A 22417-nucleotide genomic window follows, 5' to 3' on the forward strand; every position below is an offset into this window, starting at 1 on the left:
GTTTCTTTTAAAAATAAAGCCAATATGGTGTGAAAGTTTTTCCATAAGAGAAATTAATATGCATATGGTGTCACAATTATACAACCAACAAATGTATGCAAACACAATATATCTTATTAGTGTCTTCAGCTTTGAAAAAGTTGGTAACCATTTTTGCAACATCAAAAAGATTGTTCAGTGCAGGAGACAATATAAGAGTAGACGATATAAAAGAAAAGCCTACCTTTAAAAAAAAAATTACTTAAAAAAAAATCACCTCATGTACTATGGCTTTTTTCCAAATGTCAAAAATCATCATTCCCCAGTTTCATCTGACAAATCTCTTCGTTCACAAATATAACCTCTTATTCTAAAACAGCTGCCCTCAAAAGTTCTTCAAATGTATATAAATCAATTGCACTTATTAAGTTTAAAGATTTAAGATTTAACTATTTTGGAATTGTTAGTCAACAAATCCCTTGCTGGGTTTCTTCATGTCTCTGGAAAAGTGAAGCAGTATTATTGCTTATGCATTAGACTTACTAAATGTAAGAAAACATTAGTACAGCTATGTTACAGACAAGGCAAGACATTCCCCTGTCCTAGTACTAAGAGGACATGCTATAGTTGAGAGCAGTGGTGTCTTTAGAACCCATATAAATCTGATTTCTTTTTCAATTTAAAGCAGATAACTCTATACTTCATTCCTATAACTAAAATCTGCTGCAACAAAAGTAGCACATGTGTCTTAAAATCTTTAGACTATTTACATTTAAGTGAGAGCAGCAAGTTGAACTACCTATCTAGATTCATAAGTTAACATAAAAAATACTACAGACTATGTATTTTATTTAATTCAAAGTCTCTCAGGGTCCAATGGCACATAAAATATTTCTTAGCGTAAAATTTCTTTTTATTGAACTGAAACCAAGGAAAAAATAATATTTTCCTAATCTATATCTGGGTTTAGAACAGTTCTTGCCACCTTTTAAATGAGCTGTTTGGCTTGTATAACTATCACCTAATAAATCTATGACCTATGTGGAAGCTAAACAAAAAACAACTAAGAACTCTACATGTAAAAAAAAAAAAATTAAAAAAAAAAAAGAACTCTACATGTACTGTGAGGGAGTTTCTGGGAGAAAGACAAAGACTTTTGCTTAGCAGTTTGGAATTTAACTTGTGCCAATTCTATTAGCAAAATCCACATAATCTCTAGTATACTTTATCCTACATAACATTACCCATAAAAGATTATTTTGTACAGTGAAACTATAAACTATATATAGGGGCTTCCCTGGTGGCTCAAATAGTAAAGAATCCACCTGCAATGCAGGAGACCGGGGTTTGATCCCTGGGTCAGAAAGATCCCATGGAGAACGGAAATGTATTCTTGCCTGAAGAATTCCATGCACGGAAAAGCCTGGAGGGCTACAGTCCATAAGGGTTGCAAAGAGTCAGACATGACTAAGTGACTGAGCCACACATAAGCTATATATACAAATGTTGCAAGTAGGGAATTCCAAAAATCAGCTTATATGAACCAGAAAAAGATACAGGTCCCCACAGGAAATTTTTTATTAATTAAAAAAGGTTGGGAAGTCTTGGCTTAAGCAACCATCTATAAACTTGTTTAGTAAACTACTAAAAATATCTGAAAGAAGAAAATATACATATACCTTAAGAAGTAATACTTTTCAACATTTTTTAATCTATGCCAAATCAAAAATCATATAAATAACTAAGAACTGTATTTTATTAACCCATACCTGTAGCCTTTGGTTTATTATGACTGAATGAACCTTTGTCCCCAACACCTCTTGACATAAATGCAAGTTTGGGAGGCCTCCTTTCCTGTGTCACACTCTCTGAAACAGTAAACATATTTTTAAAAAAAGATAAAAGGAAATTCTTATAAAAGAGAAACAATCAAGCAAATAATGACAGCAATAACAACAATCCCTTTCCAACAAAAAAGCAGCATTTTCACAGTAGTCTTACAAATTCATTAAGGCCATAGAAAGTAGAAAGCCTCTTGATGAAAGTGAAAGAGAAGAGTGAAAAGCTGGCTTAAAACTCAACATTCAAAAAACTAAGATCATGGCATCCGGTCCCATCACTTCATGGCAAATGGATGGGGAAACATGGAAACAGTGACAGAATTGATTTTGGGGGGGGGGCTCCAAAATCACTGCAGATGGTGACTGCAGTCATGAAATTAAAAGACACTTGCTCCTTGGAAGAAAAGTTATGATCAACCTAGACAGCATATTAAAAAGCAGAGACATTACTTTGCTGACAAAGGTCCATCCAGTCAAAGCTATGGTTTTTTCAACAGTCATGTATGGATGTGAGAGTGGGGCTATAAAGACACCTGAGCACCGAAGAACTGATGCTTTTGAACAGTGGTGTTAGAGAAGACTCTTGAGAGTCTCTTGGACAGCAAGGAGATCCAACCAGTCCATCCTAAAGGAAATCAGTCCTGAATATTCATTGGAAGGACTGATGCTGAAGCTGAAACTCCAAAACTTTGGCCGTCTAATAAGAACTGATTCATTTCAAAAGACCCCGATGCTGAGAAAGATTGAAGGCAGGAGGAGAAGGGGACGACAGAGGATGAGATGGTTGGATGGCATCACTGATTCAATGACATGAGTTTGAGTAAGCTCTGGGAGTTGGTGATGGACAGGGAAGCTTGGCGTGCTGCAGTCCGTGGGGTCACAAAGAGTTGGACATGACTGAGCGACTGAACTGAACTGATGTATGGATGTGAGAGTTGGACTATAAAGAAAGCTGAGTGCCAAAGAATTGATGCTTTTGAACTATGGTATTGGAGAAAACTCTTGAGAGTCCCATGGTCTGAATGAGAACAAACCAGTCAATCCCAAAGGACATCAGTCCTGAATATTCATTGGTAGGACTGATGCTGAAGCTGAACTCCAATATTCTGGTCACTTGATGCAAAGAACTTACTCATTGGAAAAGACCCTGATGCTTAGAAAGACTGAAAGCAGGAGGAGAAGGGGTAACAGAGGATGAGATGGTTGATGGCATTACTGACTCAACTGACATGAGTTTGAGCAAGCTCCAGGAGTTGGTGATGGACAGGGTAGCCTGGCATGTTGCAGTCCATGGGGTTGCAAACAGTCAGACACAACCGAGCAACTGAACAGACAGAAAGTAGAAAGATCATACCAAAACCAAATTATTGTTATATTTCAAAATGTAATTTCTGCAAAATAATACACTCTCAAATACAGTCCCACTAAGTGCTTTAAATTCTTGAAAATTTAACCACTTTTAATCATATGTCAAGAAAACTTAGTACTGAGTTTTTTTGCAGGATTTCCCAGATTGGTATCCCCGGAACACCCCTGTGTGTGGGGAAGTGTCCTAGACTTATTTACTGCATCACCCCAGAATCTTTATATGCTAATATGCAATGTGATCTCTCAAAGAGAAATACAGTAAATTTACTTGATAACATCTTTTATGTCACTCTACTTAGCATCCCAGATCAATATATTTCATGGAACACATATTGGAAAAAGTCTGGTTAGGTATATGTATCAGTTTTTAAAAACATATATATGTTCATTTAACACATATATACAAAGAAAAAAAACAGAGAAAGCTATAGACAAATGAATGATGCAGAAAGCCAGAGATAAATAGCAATAATATTAGTGAAGCAAACACTTAAAACATTTTTGAAATATAAATGCAATAATCCTGGCATACTTGTTGATACAAAGACTACTTTAAATCTTACAGTCAGTGATTTTCATAAGATATTCACAGACAATGATCAAGCAAATGTAGAATAAAGTCAGTCTGGAAAGTGTTTTGATGGGAAGTTCAATGCATCCATGGAAGCCAACAAGACACTCAGGAGTCCTACCTGATAAAGCTATGTATTAGCAGAAGCAATGTACCCAGAGTGGATTTTTTAGAAACCAAAGTAGAAAATAAGAAAAGTTTTACATTGTATGCACAAAGAAAGGGTCCTTTTTATTTTTTAAGAAAGAAGGAAATAATACTGAATTAATTACATATAAATGATGCTTTGTAACTTTTTTTCACAGTTGGAGAGGGAGAAGACTGCATTATAAAAACTATATCTTAACTGTCTCATAATGTGATCAAATGGAATATTTTAATTCAAAATTAAACTGAATAACCGTGTGTTTAACCAAGTCATATAGTAAAAGAAAGGCTATTTACTAGTATTTTTTATTATGTTGCCATTCAAATATCTCCAAATACCACATATGAGAGCCACTGTAAAAGGTAAAACTTCTTAGTCACTCGCAAAAGTTTCCAAACTACAACATACACATCGACTACAGAAAACTAATTCTAATATTACAGTTCAGTTCAGTCACTCAGTTGTGTCCGACTCTTTGTGACCCCACAGACTGCAGCACGCCAGGCCTCCCTGTCCATCACCAACTCCTGCAGTTGACTCAAACTCATGTCCATCGAGTCGGTGATGCCATCCAACCATCTCATCCTCTGTCGTCCCCTTCTCCTGCCTTCAATCTTTCCCAGCATCTGGGTCTTTTCCAATGAGTCAGTTCTTTGCATCAAGTGGCCAAAGTATTGGAGTTTCAGCTTCAACATCAGTCCTTCCAATGAATATTCCGGACTGATTTCCTTTAGGATGGACTGGTTGGATCTCCTTGCTGTCCAAGGGACTCTCAAGAGTCTTCTCCAACACCACAGTTCAAAAGTATCAATTCTTTGGCACTCAGCCTTCTTTATAGTCCAAATCTCATACTCATACATGACTACTGGAAAAACCATAGCTTTGACTAGATGGACCTTTGTCGGTAAAGTAACATCTCTGCTTTTTAATGTGCTGTCTAGGTTGGTCATAGTTTTTCTTCCAAAGAACAAGTGTCTTTTGATTTCACGGCTGCAGTCACCATCTGTAGTGATTTTGGAACTCAAGAAAATAAAGCCTGCCTCTGTTTCATTGTTTCCCCATCCATTTGCCATGAAGTGATGGGACCACATACCGTGATCTTAATTTTTTGAATGTTGAGTTTTAAGCCAGCTTTTTTACTCTCCTCTTTCACTTTCATCAAGAGGCTCTTTAGTTCTTCTTCGCTTTCTACCATAAGGGTGGTGTCTTCTGCATATCTGAGGTTATTGATATTTCTCCCAGCAATCTTGATTCTAGCTTGTGCTTCATCCAGCCCGGCATTCTGCATGATGTACTTGCAAATAAATTAAATAAGCAGGGTGATAATATACAGCCTTAATGTACTCCTTTCCCAATTTGGAACCAGTCTCTGTTTCTGGTTTGGTTCTAACTGTTGCTTCTTGACCTGCATACAGATTTCTCAGCAGGTTGGTAAGGTGCTCTGGTATTCCCATCTCTTGAAGAATTTCCCACAGTTTATTGTGATCCACACAGTCAAAGGCTTTGGTGTAGTCAATAAAGAAGAAGTAAATGTTTTTCTGGAACTCTCTTGCTTTTTTGATGATCCAGCAGATGTTGGCAATTTGATCTCTGGTTCCTCTTTTTCTAAAACCAGCTTGAACATCCGAAAGTTCATGGTTCATATACTGTTGAAGTCTGGCTTGGAGAATTTTCAGCATTACTTTGCTAGTGTGTGAGATGAATACAATTGTGCAGTAGTTTGAACATTGTTTGGCATTGACTTTCTTTGGGATTGGAATGAAAACTGACCTTTTCCAGTCCTGTGGCCACTATGGAGTTTTCCAAATTTGCTAGCAGATTGAGTGTAGCACTTTCACAGCATCCTCTTTTAGGATTTGAAAGAGCTCAGCTGGAATTCCTTCACCTCCTCTAGCTTTGTTCATAGTGATTCTCCTAAGGCCCACTTGATTTCACAATTCCAGGATGTCTGGCTCTAGGTGAGTGATCACACCATCATGGTTATCTGGGTCATGAAGATCTTTTTTGCATGGTTCTTCTGTGTATTCTTGCCACCTCCTCTTAATATCTTCTGCTTCTGTTAGGTCCATACCTTTTCTGTCCTTTATTATGCCCATCTTTGCATGAAATGTTCCCTTGTATCTCTAATTTTTTTGAATAGATCTCTAGTCTTTCCCATTCTATTCTTTTCCTCTATTTCTTTGCACTGATCACTGAGGAAGGGTTTTTTTAATCTCTCCTTGCTACTTTTTGGAACTCTGCATTCAAATGGGTACATCTTTCCTTTTCTCCTTTGCCTTTAGCTTCTCTTCTTTCCTCAGCTATATATAAAGATATATCCATATTAACTGTAATTATTAAATAATTGCATGCAAATTCATTTTAAAAGATATTCACGTGTATACCATTATCTATCTAATCTATATACAGTTACCAGTGATAATAACAAAAACAGAAAATGGCCTTAACTAAGGCTGCCTGGCAGTACTGAAGGGCCAAACGGAAGAGCCGCTGTGACAACTCTGCTGGTGATGCTAGGAGAGGGCTCCAAAGATTAGAATATGCAGGGCACTGGAATTGGAAATAATGGTTATCTTCTGTCAAAGACTTTGGGGGGAGGGAGTTCAAATATCAATTTTTAGGAATAGGACAATCCTATATAATTCTATGCAGATAAAGGATACATGCCATATTTAGCAACTGACCTCCAGCAATCACATACCAACTAACATCATGCGATATGCCAGGCTAGAATCAAGATTGCCAGGAGAATATCAATAACCTCAAATACACAGATGACACCACCCTTATGGCAGAAAGTGAAGAGGAACTAAAGAGCCTCTTGATGAAGGTAAAAGAAGAGAGTGAAAAAGCAGGCTTAAAGCTCAACATTCAAAAAACTAAGATCATGGCATCCAGTCCCATCACTTCATGACAAACAGATGGGGAAACAATGGATACAGTGACAGACTTTATTTCCTAGGGCTCCAAAATCACTGCATATGGTGATTGAAGCCATGAAATTAAAAGACACTTGCTCCTTGGAAGAAAAGCTATGACAAACCTAGACAGTGTATTAAAAAGCAGAGACATCACTTTGCCAACAAAGGTCCATATGGTCAAAGCTATAGGTTCTTCTAGTCGTCATGTACGAATGTGAGAGTTTGACCATAAAGAAGGCTGAGTGCTGAAGAATTGATGCCTTCGAACTGTGGTGTTGGAGAGGACTCTTGAGAGTCTCTTGGACAGCAAGGAGATCAAACCAGTCAATCCTAAAGGAACTCAACCCTGAATATTCACTGGAATATTGGATGCTAAAGCTCCAATACTTTGGCCACCTGATGTGAGGAGCTGACTCACTGAAAAAGACTCTGATGCTGGAAAAGAGTGAAGACCAGAGGAGAAGGGGGCAACAAGAGGATGAGATGGCTGGATGGCATTACCAACTCAGTGGACATGAGTTTGAGCAAACTCTGAAGGATAGTGAAGCACAAGGAAGCCTGGCATGGTGCAGTCCATGGGGTCACAAAGTGTCAGACACAACTGAGCAAGTGAACAACAAACAACAAATTCTGATTTCTTTGTCACAATTATATTCATGATCCAAAATAAAAGCCATTTACCTTAAATAAATTTTAAGAGATTATCATCTCAGGAAAAGGTAAGTATGAAAAGGTGAATAAAGTGAGGAATAAATTTGGCACACAATTTTGAGAGATTAATATAATCTTGATTAAAAGATATTAAAAGAGATAGAACAATATGTTCACCAAATGGCACGTATAAAATGTTCATAGGAGCCTTATTCATAATAACCTAAAACTGGAACAATGCATTCTACAGAATAGATAAACTAGTCTGTTCATACAGTGGAATATTACACAGCAATAAAAAAGAATACACAACAACATGGACATTGTGTTGAGCAAAGAAATGAAGCCAAAAGTACCCATTTTATATATGTATATATGTATGTATGTGTATATGTGTGTGTGTGTGTGTGTATATACATGCATGTATATACACATACACACAGCAGGAGTGCATTCAGAATGATAAAATTAGTAGCCTGCCTATCACTCTTGTTGATTTATCAGAAAAAGAAAAATCCCTTGGGGGAAACTTGGGTTGACAATCATAACAATCAACTAGTGAACAATAACAACCAAAGCACAAGAAATGTCTGTGAATTTGAATGACCCACTAAATTGAGAAAAACTGCTTAACTGATGTACTGCTTAACATCAGCAGCCACAAGAGCATAATTTAAAAAAAAAAAAAAGAGCATAATTTAAACCCAAATGAGAATTTAACATAGACAGAAAAGTCTACTGAAGAAAATTTTAATTTACTTGGGTAGAATGAAGAATTATAAAACCCAATTACCAAACATATTAATACCATACACAAGAACTACACAAAAACTTCCTTAAGGTAAGATTACTTATCAAAATACTTTCCTTATACTTTAGATAATTTTTTACAAAAAACTGTTCTTGAAATCCTGGAAGGTATATAAGATAACATCAGAGTTGCATGCTATGATCTAGTTCTTCAAAATAACCTTTCAGGCTCTAATTGTCTCGTATGAGAGGAGTCCTGCCTGTGCAGACAATATTCAGGATGATTCAGACTGACAATCTCTACAGAAGGCCACTTAGCAATAACTATCAAATGTAAAGTACATATACCCTCAGATCCAGGCAAATTTACTTCCAGGAAGTTATCTTTTTTAAAGATTTTATGAATATTTTTATGTAAATCTAAATATAACATATGCCACTTAAATACTCAGATTATTGGCAGCACACAAGCACTACAGATGACATGATACTGAGAGACAAAACACGAAAGAACAGAATTAGTATCCGAAACGATATGAAAATGTTGGAAGACTGGATAGCTCTAATGACATGAAGTCAAACAGGGACAAATGTAAAGTCCTGCCATCTATCCCCCAAATTAAACAAACAAGTATAGAATCAGAAACAGAAGTAAATGTGAACAAAATTGGGGATTTAAGTCAAGCATGAGTTCAGGAATCATTAACTCATTAGTTTATAGTACATTCATTCAGTTAAGAAATACTACCAACTCCAGGCAAGGAAGGCACTATGGTTATGTTTGAAAATATAATTCAAACTATGACAGGGCTGTCCCCAAATCTTTCCTGCATAAGTCCTGTTCTATTGCAACAGTTAGTCCACATACAGATGATGGTATTTTGTTCGCCTCTAGCTGTCCAAGTGTGAGGGAGGGTATCTTCAATTTAGGCTGGAGAACAAAAGATGTAGGTGTCAAAGACATTCATCTTTGAATATCTGAGGGTTGTTATAAGGAGAGGGAGCTGGATTTGTCCTAACTTCATCCCCAGTTAGAACTAGAATTCACCAGGGAAATTGTAGGAAGACAGACGTAGCATGTATCATACAAAGGGTGACTTTTTCACACTTAGACCTGTCTAAAATGAAAAACTCTAATTCCCTCCAGGACAAAGTGACTTCTATCAAATGAACACATAGCTTCCTAAGATGATATGGATGATGAGTTATCTTATAGCTATAGCGGATACATGCAATCTGATACATAAATGTGATATACATATGACATTATTCACTGAAGCACTATGTATATACGCAAAAGACTGAAAACAGCATTAATGCCCATCAGGAGGGGACTGGTTTAAAAATTATGATACATTTATAAAATGAAATATAATGCAATAATTTAAGCAAAATATTAAGCATGCAATTGATGTACTAATGTGAAATAATCCCTAAATTCTACTGTTAGCTTTTTTTTTTTAAGGTGCAATTTGCTCTTCTGGAAAGATAAGTAGATGGACTTTTTTCTATTTCTCCTGATAAGTACAACTAAAAATTCTGGATGTAACATATAAAACAAAACTGAGAAGACTCTGAAAGGTGAAGAAGAGAAGGCAGATCAGTTAGGCAGGACAGGACCTAAGAAATGACATAAGATTTCCCTGGGTTTTCTTATTGTCTCATACATCTCAGACTTAGAGCTGAAGAAGCCAGCAACCTGGAAATGCCAACAGGCACAGACAAAAAAAAAACAACCAGCAAAGATGTACTCCCTTTAGTCAAAGAATGAAAAAAGACAAATCCTAGTAAGACAGAAACTTACAGACAATAATCACTGCACTGCAGCCAAATACAGTGGCCCCACCCACTCCAACAAAGGCCAAGCGGGGAATCTGGACTTCTGCGTCTACCTGACTATAAGAAGAAGACACGTGTAAACTGAAGCAGCAAAAACAAAGATTAAATATGATCTAGGCACTCAGAATATAATACCCAACTGTCCAAGTTTCGAATAAAAATCATTCAATATACCAAGAACCAGGAAGATGCAAAGAAGAATTTGAAAAGAGTGTAAATAAAACCCAACACTGAGATGACAGATGATCATCTGACAAAGATCTGTAAAGCAATCATGATATAAATGCTTCAATAAGAAATTACAAACACACTTGGGAAAAAAAATGAAAAACAGAAACCTCTTATTACCATACCACTAAGCAAAGTCATCAAACCACAAAGGAAGAGAGCAAGAGAAGAAGAAAGGAACAGGGAAGAAATTAAAATAACAGCCAGAAACACCAGACTTCACAGAAATCAAAATATTTTTGCTTTGTGAAAGACTCTACTAAGAGGATGAAAAGATAAGCTACAGACTGGGGAAAAATATGCAAACCACATATCTAACAAAGAACTAGTATCTAGAATATATAAAGTAGTCTCAAAATTCAACAGTGAAAAAGCAAAAATCCAATGAAAACATGGACAAGAGATGAAAACACAATTCACTAAAGATACATAGATGGCAATTGATACAGGAAAGTAGATAATCAACGATCATAAGCCATTCAATTAAAACCACAGTGAGATATGATTAGACACATCTCAGAATCACTAAAATAAAAAATAATGACAACACCAGACACTCATGAAAAACTGGGTAACTCATAGATTGTTGGGTGTGAAATGGTACAGGCACGCTAGAAAAAAAAAAACATGTAAATACCACAGGACCAGTAGTTGCACACCTGGACATCATACAAGAGAAATGAAGACTTTATGTTTACTTGTGTTCCCTCTACACAAATATTCATAAGCATTATTTATAACTGCTAAAAACTGGAAACAAATCAGATGTTCTTCAATAGGAAAACTGTTAAACAAACAGTGGTATAACCATAACATGGAATATAACTCAGCAATAAAAAGGAATAAGTCAGTGATACACACAACATGGCTGAATCCCTAGAAAATTATATTGAGTGAAAAAAGCCAACCTCAAAAGGTTAATACTGTACAACTCTATTTATGTAATATTCTTGGAATTGACAGAACTGTAGAAATGAAGAACAAATTAGCAGATCCCAGAATTAAGGAGAGGGTGAAAACAAGGGAGACAGAGTGACAATAAAAAAGCAATATAAAGGATCCCTGTGGTAATGGGAATGTTCTGTATCTTGACTATATCAGTGTCAACACCCTGGTTGCGATCTCTAATTCTATAAAATGTTACCTTCGGGGAAAACTGTGTAAGGGGTACACAAGATCCTTCTGTATTATGTCTTAAAACTGCATGTAAATCTGTAGTAATCTGAAATGCAGATCTATAATAATCTGAAATATTTTCAAATCATGTATCTGACAAAGGGCTTATATTCTGATTTATAAGAATTCTCAAAGCCCCAAAATTAAATAAATGAGAAACTGGTCAAAGATTTGCACAGATATTCTACCAAGGAAGATAAATAAATGACAAACAAGCACATGAAAAGAAGTTCAACATCACTCGTCATCAGAAAAATGCAAATTGAAGCTACAATTAGTGCCACTACATACCTATTAGAATAGCTAAAATTTATATTACTGGCCATACCAAGTGCTGGCAAAGACATACCAAAGCTGGAGTTCTCATACACTGCTGCTGGGCATATAAAATAGTACAACCACTTCAGAAAGAAGGTTTGGCAGGTTCCTGTTGTTTCATTTTATTTTTAAAGTTAAACAATCACCTAGGATAATACCAGCCATTTCACATCTGGATATTTACCCAAGAAAAATGTATGCCTATATCCATACAAAGAACTTACATGTGAATTTTCATAGCAGCATTATTTACAATAGCCACAAAATATAAACAAGCCAAATATTCATCAACAAGTGAATGAAGAAACAAATTGGTATATCCTTATGCTATTAGGGAAAACATATCATCTTTCCCTTTGCTCTCATTCTCACAATTTTGACACTTTTGGCCACCAAATGTGTGAGGAGTTTTCTCACACTAAGCTGTGACACCAGCTAGGTGTCCTACAATTCAATTTGGTTCTGACACGATCCACCTGGTGCTTACTCAGTTGTGTCCGACTCTTTGCGACCCTATGAACTGTAGCCAGCCGGGCTCCTCTGTCCATAGGGATCCTCCAGGCAAGAATACTGGAGTGGGTTGCTATGCCCTCCTCCAGCGTGTCTTCCCAATCCAAGGATTGAACCCAGGTCTCCCACATTGCAGGCAGATTCTTTACAGTAGTAGCAAATCCCACAAGTTAAGGACTCAATACCAGAAGACTGCCCCCAATTTAGACACAAATCGCAAGTAACACATTGTCCCCAGTAATGTTGACCCACCAGCTATAAATCAGGGTTCCCATAAGCCCTTCCTTGAGTTCAACAATTTGCTAGAATGGGTCACAGAACTCAGGAAAATACATTCACCAGTTTATTAAAAAGAATCTAATGAATGATATGGCTTCCCAGGTAGCTCAGCTGGTAAAGAATCCACCTGCAATACAGGAGACCCCAGTTCGATTCCTGAGTCAGGAAGATCCCCTGGAGAAGGGATAGGCTACCCACTCCAGTAATCTTGGGCTTCCCTGGTGGCTCAGTCAGTAAAGAATCCACCTACAATGTGGGAGACCTGTGTTCGATCCCTGGGTTGGGAAACACATTCATCAGTTTATTATAAAGGGTATAATAAATGATATAGGTGAACATCCAGATGAAGATACACACAGACAAAAAATAGGGAAAAGGCAGAAAGCTGCCATGCCCTCTTTAGGCATGCCACCCTCCCAGACCTCTATGGGTTCAGTAACCTACAAGCTCTCAAAACCCCATACTATGGGGATGCTTGTAGAGACTTCATCAGATAGGCATGCCTGATTATTTACTCAGTTTCCAGCTTATCTCCCCTCTCCAGAGGATGGGGTTCTAGCTGAAAGTTCTAAACACAGCTTCACCTCTGCAGTGACCAGTCCCCCGTCTAGAAGCCTACCAAAAATCACTTCATAAGAATAAAAGACACTTCTATCACCCAGGAAATTCCAAAGGATTTTAGAAGCTCTGTGTCAGACACTCCTACCAGTCAGGAAATTAAAGGAGCTTTAGGAGCTCTGTGTAAGGAACCTGGGTCAAAGACCAAACATTAGCAAGAATCAGGGGCCCAGAAAAAAATATATATCCTATTTTACATCATAGAATGGAATACTTCTCAGCATCAAGAAAGACATATGGATGAGTCAATAAATAATTGCACTGAATGAAATAAGTCAGACCAAAAAAAAAAAAAGAGAGAGAGAGTACATCCTGAATTCTCCATCTATATAAAATTCTAGGAAATGTGACAAATGCATACCGACAGAAAACAGATCCTATGATTACATGGATTTTGGAGGAGGGAACAGGCAGAGGAGGGAGGAAGCAAAGGGGCACCTTGGGGTGATGGACATGCTCACTATCTTGATTGTGGTAAAGGTATCACAGGTCTACATATAGAGAAAAACATATCAAACTATATACTTAAAGTATGTGCACTTTATTTTATGTCAATTAAAACTCATTAAAATTGTTAAGATAATAAAAACAAGGTACCTCAAAATGCATAAAATATGCAAATACTGAACAACAAAGAAACAAATTAACCAAGAAGCATATAGAAGAAAAATAGGTAGTTGGGGAGCAATGTTAAGAGGAAAAAGTTTTATACACTCTTTGAAACTTCAGTGCAAATGTGAATGTACTACATAATCTAAAAAATAAAATTAGCCTTACATTCCCAACCCCCAAAACTAAAAAAGACAACACAGACTGGACTAGAAAAAGCAGAAATTTAGGGGAGGCTCTAATTGATATTGATTAGCACTAACTGACTAATATTCTTAGAACCAGACATGGAAAAAGAGACTGGTTCCAAATTGGGAAAGGAGTACATCAAGGCTGTACACTATCACCCTGCTTATTTAACTTATATGCAGAGTACATCATGCAAAATGCCGGACTGAATGAAGCACAAGCTGGAATCAAGATTGTCAAGGGAAATATTAATAACCTCAGATATGCAGATGACACCACCATTATGGCAGAAAGCAAAGAAGAACTAAAGAGCCTCTTGATGAAAGTAAAAGAGGAGAATGAAAAAGGTGTCTTAAAACTCAACATTCCAAAAACTAAGATCATGGCATCTGATCCCATCACTTCATGGAAAATGATGGGGAAACAATGGAAACAGTGACAGACTTCATTTTGGGGGGCTCCAAAATCATGCAGAGTACATCATGAGAAATGCTGGGCTGGAAGAAGCACAAGCTGGAATCAAGATTGCCGGGAGAAATATCAATAACCTCAGATATGCAGATAACACCACCTTTATGGCAGAAAGTGAAGAGGAACTAAAAAGCCTCTTGATGAAGGTGAAAGAGGAGAGTGAAGTTGGCTTAAAGCTCAACATTCAGAAAACTAGGATCATGGGATCCGGTCCCATCACTTCATGGGAAATACATGGGGGAACAGTGGAAACAGTGTCAGACTTTATTTTGGGGGGCTCCAAAATCACTGCAGATGGTGACTGTAGCCGTGAAATTAAAAGACACTTAGTCCTTGGAAGGAAAGTTATGACCAACCTAGACAGTATATTCAAAAGCAGAGATATTACTTTGCCAACAAAGGTCCATCTAGTCAAGGCTATGGTTTTTCCAGTGGTCATCTATGGATGTGAGAGTTGGATTGTGAAGAAAGCTGAGAGCCAAAGAAGTTGATGTTTTTGAACTGTGGCATTGGAGAAGACTCTTGAGAGTCCCTTGGACTGCAAGGAGATCCAACCAGTCCATCCTAAAGGAAATCAGTCCTGAATATTCACTGGAAGGACTGATGTTGAAGCTGAAACTCCAATACTTTGGCCACCTGATATGAAGAACTGACTCACTGAAAAAGACCCTGATGCTGGGAAAGATTGAAGGCAGGAAAAGAAAGGGGATAACAGAGGATGAGATGGTTGGATGGCAGCACCAACTCTATGGACATGAGTTTCAGCAAGCTCTGGGAGTTGGTGATGGACAGGGAAGCCTGGTGTGCTGCAGTCCATGGGGTCACAAAGAGTCAGACATGACTGAGCAGCTGGACTGAACTGAACTAATTGATATGCTTCATCACAACAGATTTAAGAACCTGAATACAAAATCAAATTAGATATGTTAGAGGTTTTCAACATTTAAAACAGTAACAGAGAGAGGAAAAGCTCTACAAGTTGAAGACGCCTGCATTTTTAGTCGAAGATATTTTTCAGAAGCCTACTGTAACAAGCAATTGAATTGGATGAATTCTTTCCTAATCTCATCAACTGTTAAACTGCTTGCAAAAACTTTTTTTAAGGCTGAAAATAACTTTGTCCTACAAATGAAGGTAATTGGGCAAGAAAAAAATAAGGAACTAAATGAGACATTATGACTATTTTTTTCTCTCTAAAGAAATGGGTGTTAACGATGACATGAAATACAGATGAAGACCTATTTAAATAAATGAAACTAATTCTCATTTAGCCAACTTTGCTTTTTAAAGTCTATTTGCAGGCTTTATTTTGTTGGCAAAAAAGTATAATTGGTGTATTATATAATAAAAGCTGGTATCATTCTCAATTATCTTCTATTCAGGGTTCATGAAAACCAAGCTTTAAAAGGGGAAAAAAGCATTATTTGCCTTGCTTGTCACTGCTCTGAGAGCCAGTAACAATGACAATGATAGCCACCGATCTGTAAGATTAGAGTTTGCCTAACAAGTGATTTCCAAGAGATTCATGTAAGCAATTTTGATTATTTTAATCCTACATCACTAATTAAATAAAATATAATTGTAAATGCTTTTGAAGATAAATACTACTAAAGATTAATTCCTTGTCAGCTTATACATAATTCCATCACATGAAAAATAGAAATGGTAGCTTTTTTTCTTTTCTTCTTAAGTACTACTATAGAACCCAAGTTCATTTACATTTCAAACCAAATCGAGATATGGAAAATGTATACAGAAAGAAATACAGCTCTAGAGTTTAAAAAAGGGGGGTAGGGGCATTTCAAATCTTTATTCCACAGCAAACAGAAAAACACAATCAATTATACATAAGCCAATGTCATATTTCAGATACTTTTTCTTTCTTAAATTATAATACTAAACTAATGATTTCCCTAGCTTCCCAACTTACTTGATTTAATGGATTATATTTAGTTGTAAAATATAAAATTCAAAGAAATTCAATAAAGTAGGTAAAAAGGATGGTTATACTAATATGATTTTGAGCTCTCAAATGTAATCTTTGGAAATTAAAGAAAAAAAGGAAGAAAGAACAAGAAAACCTATGGAGATATTTGATTTGGTAAGATAAGTTTAAATTACATTTATCCATGTGGTTCTGGAAAAACAATATTAGCACAGAATTGGTTATCCCTGTAAGAATAAACAATGAAAGAAAATTGATTTTACAAGGGATTCCCCTTAGCTATTCAGCAAGCTAACATTATAAAATTAGCATCACTCAATGAATTTCTTTAGGACAGGGTTTCTCAACCTGAGCAAAGCTGACTTTTTGGACCAGACTTTTTTTGTGAGGATCAGAGGTGCTACTCTTTGCATCGTAGGATGTTTGGCAGCGTCTCTGTCTCTACCCTCTAGATTCAAGCAGTATTCCTACTCCAGATGTGACGACCATAAACGTCTCCAGACAGAGCAAAATGTCTTCTGGAGGTGAAGGCTTTGTACTAACTCTAAAAGTAAAACAAAAAGCTTTAAAAATTACTTAACATACCGGCGGGGCGGGGGCGGTGGGGGGGTGGGGTGGGAAGGAACCCATGACAGTCTCAAAAGAAAAAAACTGCAATGGATACCAATCCATAGATGATTCTGATGTTGGAACTGGCAGAAAAGAATTTTAAAGAGGCTATTAAAACCATGCCTATTGAAGTAAAGAAAAATATGCTTACAGTGAAGGAGAAGACAGGACTATCTCATCAGAGAACTAAAACAAGGAACTAGACAGAAGAGCCTTAAAATTCTTTTAAAAACTTAAAAATACAAGTGTCTCAATAAATAGTGTATTGAATATGCCGGAAAACAATGGGGATAAACGAAGGGGAACTGAATAAAACTGAAGGTAGAACAACAGAACTGTCTAAAGAACAAAGGGACTAAGATTTGAAAAAAAAAATTAACAGAAACTCAAGCATAAGGGTCAGTATCAAAAATTATGACATATATCTAACTGAAGGTACAGAAAGGAAGAGGAGTAAAAGGAACAGAAAAAAAACATTTGAAGGAAAAATGGCTAGATGTTTCCTACTTTGTTAAAAAATATAAATTTACAAATCTAAGTTTAGCAAATGCCAACCAAAATAGAGATGAATAAAACCATGCTAGGTACATCACAGTTGAATACTGTAAGCCAAACATAAAGTCTTCAGAATACCCAGAGAAAAATAACATACTATACTACATACAGAGGCACAATGATTCAAGCTAGTGATGATTTTCATCAGAAACTGTGGAGGCTAGAAAATCAAATTTAAAGCAGAATTATATATATACCCAAAATATCCTTCAATATGAAGGCAAGATAAAGATATTCTCAGACAAAAGAAAATTAAGAAAAATTCATTTCTAGAAAACTTCACTTCAACAAACACCACAAGGAAGTTCTTCAGGATGAATGAAAATGACAAACAGATACACACATCTTTTAACTCTTTAAAATATAAGTGATTATTTCAACAAAAACTGTTTCCTGTGCATTTTTAAAATACATAGTTATGATGTACAAGATGATTAGTAACACAAAGAATAAGAGGTAACTAGATTTACATGGTTACAAGGTTTCTACATCTTATATAAGTATATATAAGTGACACAATATTACCTGTAACTAGACTTAAACATTAAGAATGTATATTATAATCCTTGGAGAAACCACTAAAAGCAATATGACAATGAAGTATAGCTTAAAGGCCAAGATAATTAATCTTATAATTCTTAAAATTTTTCAAATAATCTACTAAAAAGGTAGAAAATTACTATAAGAAGAATGAAAAATAGAGGGACAAATAGAAAACAGATAATAAAATATTGGATTTGAAACCCATAACAACAATAGTTACTTTAAGTTTTAATAGATTAACCACAACAACGAAAAGATAGAGATCATCAGACTGGATTTTTTAAAAAACAACACGCATAAAAACCAACCAAGTGGGATAGAGTGAGAAAGTGAAGTAAAGCAGGTGGGGTGGGGGAAACATCTTGATCCAAAAACACATGTTAGGGGTAGGGCAGACAAAGTAGGACCAACACAAAACACACAAGGCAGCAGAAATAAATCCAACTGTCATGATGATAAATATTAATAGATTAAAATCTTCCATTAAAATATAAAAACTGTCAAACTATATTAAGGAATCAACTATATGTGGTTATAAGAGACATACCAAAAAAAGGAACATATCTGGAAAATACTCACCAAAAGAAAACCTATCCATATCACACAAAACAGAATTTAAGTCAAAAGAAAAAACTTACTAGAGATGGAAATGGTCACCACATAATGAGAAATAGCTCAAATTACCTGGAATGTGTAAAACTCCTAAATTCTAGGTACCTACAAATCCTCAACTTGTATGCAGCTAATAACAATTTCAAAACTAAAGCAAACACTCAGAATTAAGAAGAAATTAACAAATCCATCATCATATTTAGAAGTTTTAACATGCCTTGTTCTGTAATTGTCAGACTTCACAATTTAAAACTCAGTAATGATACATAAAATTTGAATGGCATAATAAATTAGCTTGACCTAAGGGACACATAAAATATGCATGAAATACATGCAACTACAATTGAAGAAAACACATTCTTTTCAAGTACACAGAGAACATTTCTGAAACTTGGGATCATGTACCAGTCCATAAAGTCAGCCTCAACAAATGTTAAAGTATCGGTATCATATTCTCTTACCATATGCAATCAAATTGAAAATGAATAACAATGAAAACAAAAAGCAAGACATCTGAAAATTTTTAAAGTACATTTTAAAAGAGTTCATGAATTACATTAAAAAATCATGAAGGAAATTACAAAATACTTCAAATTTAATGGTAACAAGATAACTACATATCAAATTTTATGGAATGTAGGTAGCTGGGTACAAAGAATCTATTGCCTTAGATGCTTTATACTAAAAATTAATAAGCTAAGCATTTGAATGTAATGCTTTAGAAAAATTGAATAAATCCACAAAAAGTCAAAGAAAAAATAATTTTTAAAACTACTAAAATGGAAAATCAACATATCTAGAAAGGATTGAAAGTGAAAGTGTCAGTCGCTCAGTCACGTCCAACTCTTTGTGACCCCATCCATGTACTGTGTAGCCCACCAGGCTCCTCTGCCCATGGAATTCTTTAGGCAAGAATACTGGAGTGGGTTGCCATTTTCTTCTCCAGAGGATCTTCTCAACCCAGGGATTGAACCCAGGTCTCTTGCATTTCTGGCAGAACATTTACCACGTGAGCCACCAGGGAAGCCCCAGGGAGCCGCACTTGGCCCCAGTGCAGGGTGGGGCCAAGGAGAGGAAGAGGGGGGTTCTGCCCACGTGCTGTGGCAGTTGCCACAGTGGCCACTTGGGAGTGGCAGCGGCTGGCGTGTCTGGCAAAACACGGCTTTTTGAGTAAATGCTAGTGAGAACCCTCCGTTAAGACTTTTTTCTCTGCCTTATTTCACTTAGCATAATACCCTCAACAGTCCATTCACATTGTCCTAAATGGCAGGGTTTCCTTCCTTCTTCTGACCAAATAATATTCCACAACATCTTTTTCATCCATTTATCTGCTGATGAACATTTAGGTTGTTTCCAAATCTTGGCTACTGTGAATAATGTTGTAATGAATACAGAAGTGTAGTTATCTTTTTGAGATTCTGTTTCATTTCCTTCGGATATACCTCTAGAAGTGGGCTTGCTGGATTGTATGGTAATTCTATTTTTAACTTTTTGAAGAGAAAAGCAAATACTGTATGATTTCATTTATATATGGAATCTGAAAAGGACAAACTAAGAAAAACAGAGAGCAGAGCGGTAGTTACCACAGAGTGGGAGGGTGGAGTGACCAATCATTAAAAGTCAAATACTGTATGATTCCATTTAAATGAGGGGTACTTAGAGAAGTCCAAATCATAGAGACAGAAAGAAGAAAAGCAGCTGCCAGAGGCTAAGGGTAGGGGAGAGATGGGGGTCTATTGTTTAATGGGCATAGAGTTTTACAAGATGAAAAGTGTTAAGGAGACAGATGGTGATAAATGTTACACAAAATTATGAATGCATTTAATACCACTGAACTGTACAGGTAAAAATGGTTAAGATGGTAATTTTATCAAACAAAATTTTTTTTAATTTAAATGTGCATTTAAAATTTTTTTTTAATTTTACCCCAACACTTTCCAAGGAACAGGTCCTTCTTGGCACAAGCCTATTCCATGTCACCATGTAAAAAAAGTTTTAAACATGCAATGCAAATATTTAAAAAATTTTAAAGCATGCAAAAATTAGCAAACTGGAAATTAGCTGATTAAAAGAAAAGAAACATAAGACTATCTCAATAGATAAAGAAAAAAGTTTGATAAAATTTAATATCCCCTCATGATAAAACTCTTGGGGAATCATGGGTAACTTCTATAACCTGATAAATGACAGTAACAACAATAAAATCCTATGATAAGCATCATACTTCACAGTGAAATGCTGGAAGCATTCACTTTAAGATCAAGAGCAAGGTGAAGATGCCATTCAATATTGTATTGAGAGGGATACTAGAATAACAAACCACATTTAAAAAATGAAAGATATAAGGATTAAAAGGAAGAGGTAAAACAGTATTTGCAGATGACTTACTACTAAAATATTAATCTACAGATAAATTGTGAAAAAAAGATCTTGATAACACTGTTTATAACAAAACTCTGCACACAAAAGTCATCTGAGATACTACTTCACAAGCAATGGGATGGCTAGAATCAAAAGGTCAAATAATAACAAAGACATGAAGAAATCAGAATCCTCCTGTGTGCTGTGCTTAGTCGCTCAGTTGTGTCTGACTCTTTGCGACCCTACAGACTGCAGCCCACCAGGCTCCTCTGTCCATGGGGATTCTCCAGGCAAGAATATTGGAGTGGGTTTCATGCCCTCCACCAGGGGATCTTCCCAACCCAGGGATCGAACCCAGGTCTCCCACACTGCAGGCAAATTCTTTAATGACTGAGCCACCAGGGAAGCCGTCATGCAAATCTTCATACAACACTATAAATTGTAAAATGGTGTGGCCACTTTGGAAAACAGTCTGGCAATTACATACATGATTAAACATGAGCTACACATGCCCCAGCAATTCCATTCCTAGATATATACCCAGGAGAAATAAAAGCATACATCCACACAAAAACCTGTACAGGAATGTGTGTAGCAACATCATACCGATACATTATAGCCAAAAGATGGAGGGAACCCAAATGTCCATGACAGATGAATGGATAAACTGTGATATATCAATACAATGGAATATTACTCAGGCATTAAGAAGAATGAAATACTGATAATATGCTATAACATGGATGAACCCTGAAAACATTATGCTAAGTGAACAAAGTCACATCTTATGTTAACATAAGAGCACATCTTAAGTTATTCTGTTTATATGAAATGTCTACAATAGGCAAACATACAAAGACAGAAAGCAGACTGGCAGCTGCTTAGGACAGAGGAGGATGGAGAGATAGGGAATTATAACTAAAACGTACAAGGTTTCTTTGTAAGCTGATGAAAACGTTCCCTTATTGATTGCTATGATAACTGCACACATCTGTAAATACACTAAAATACACTGAGTTGTATGGTTAAAACTAGTGAATTATATCTCAATACAACCGTTTTTATACCTAATTTCTACATATCATCAAAAAACTATTATAAAGTATGTTTTACTTGATCATGTATCAGCATACATGCAAGAAATGGAGAAATTTTTTACTAAAAAGATTAAATAAATGAAAGGCTATACAGTGTTCATGTATCAAGTTTCAATATAACAGAAATGTCGATTTTCCTCAAATTGTTCCACAGTTTAAGTGCAACTCCAATCAAAAACCCAACAGAACTCTCTTGTAATATTTGAGAAGCTGACTGTTAAATTTACAT

At 36.1% G+C, this 22417-nt stretch overlaps 1 protein-coding gene across 6 annotated transcripts in view; it reads right to left on the minus strand.

Moving 5' to 3' along the window:
• The window catches only part of CYLD (CYLD lysine 63 deubiquitinase), a 73356-nt gene that overhangs the window by 31737 nt on the left and 19202 nt on the right, over positions 1–22417 (minus strand). For 5 of the 6 annotated variants that reach the window (XM_027513610.1, XM_027513608.1, XM_027513607.1 and 2 more), the window contains one exon: positions 1749–1847. The exons of the other annotated variant lie outside the window; for it this stretch is intronic. In XM_027513610.1, the coding sequence (XP_027369411.1) occupies positions 1749–1847 (99 nt within the window). The remainder of the gene's footprint in view (positions 1–1748; positions 1848–22417) is intronic. 6 annotated transcript variants of the gene reach the window in all.

This window comes from Bos indicus x Bos taurus, chromosome 18, assembly GCF_003369695.1.
Source record: "Bos indicus x Bos taurus breed Angus x Brahman F1 hybrid chromosome 18, Bos_hybrid_MaternalHap_v2.0, whole genome shotgun sequence".
Lineage (NCBI taxonomy): Eukaryota > Metazoa > Chordata > Mammalia > Artiodactyla > Bovidae > Bos > Bos indicus x Bos taurus.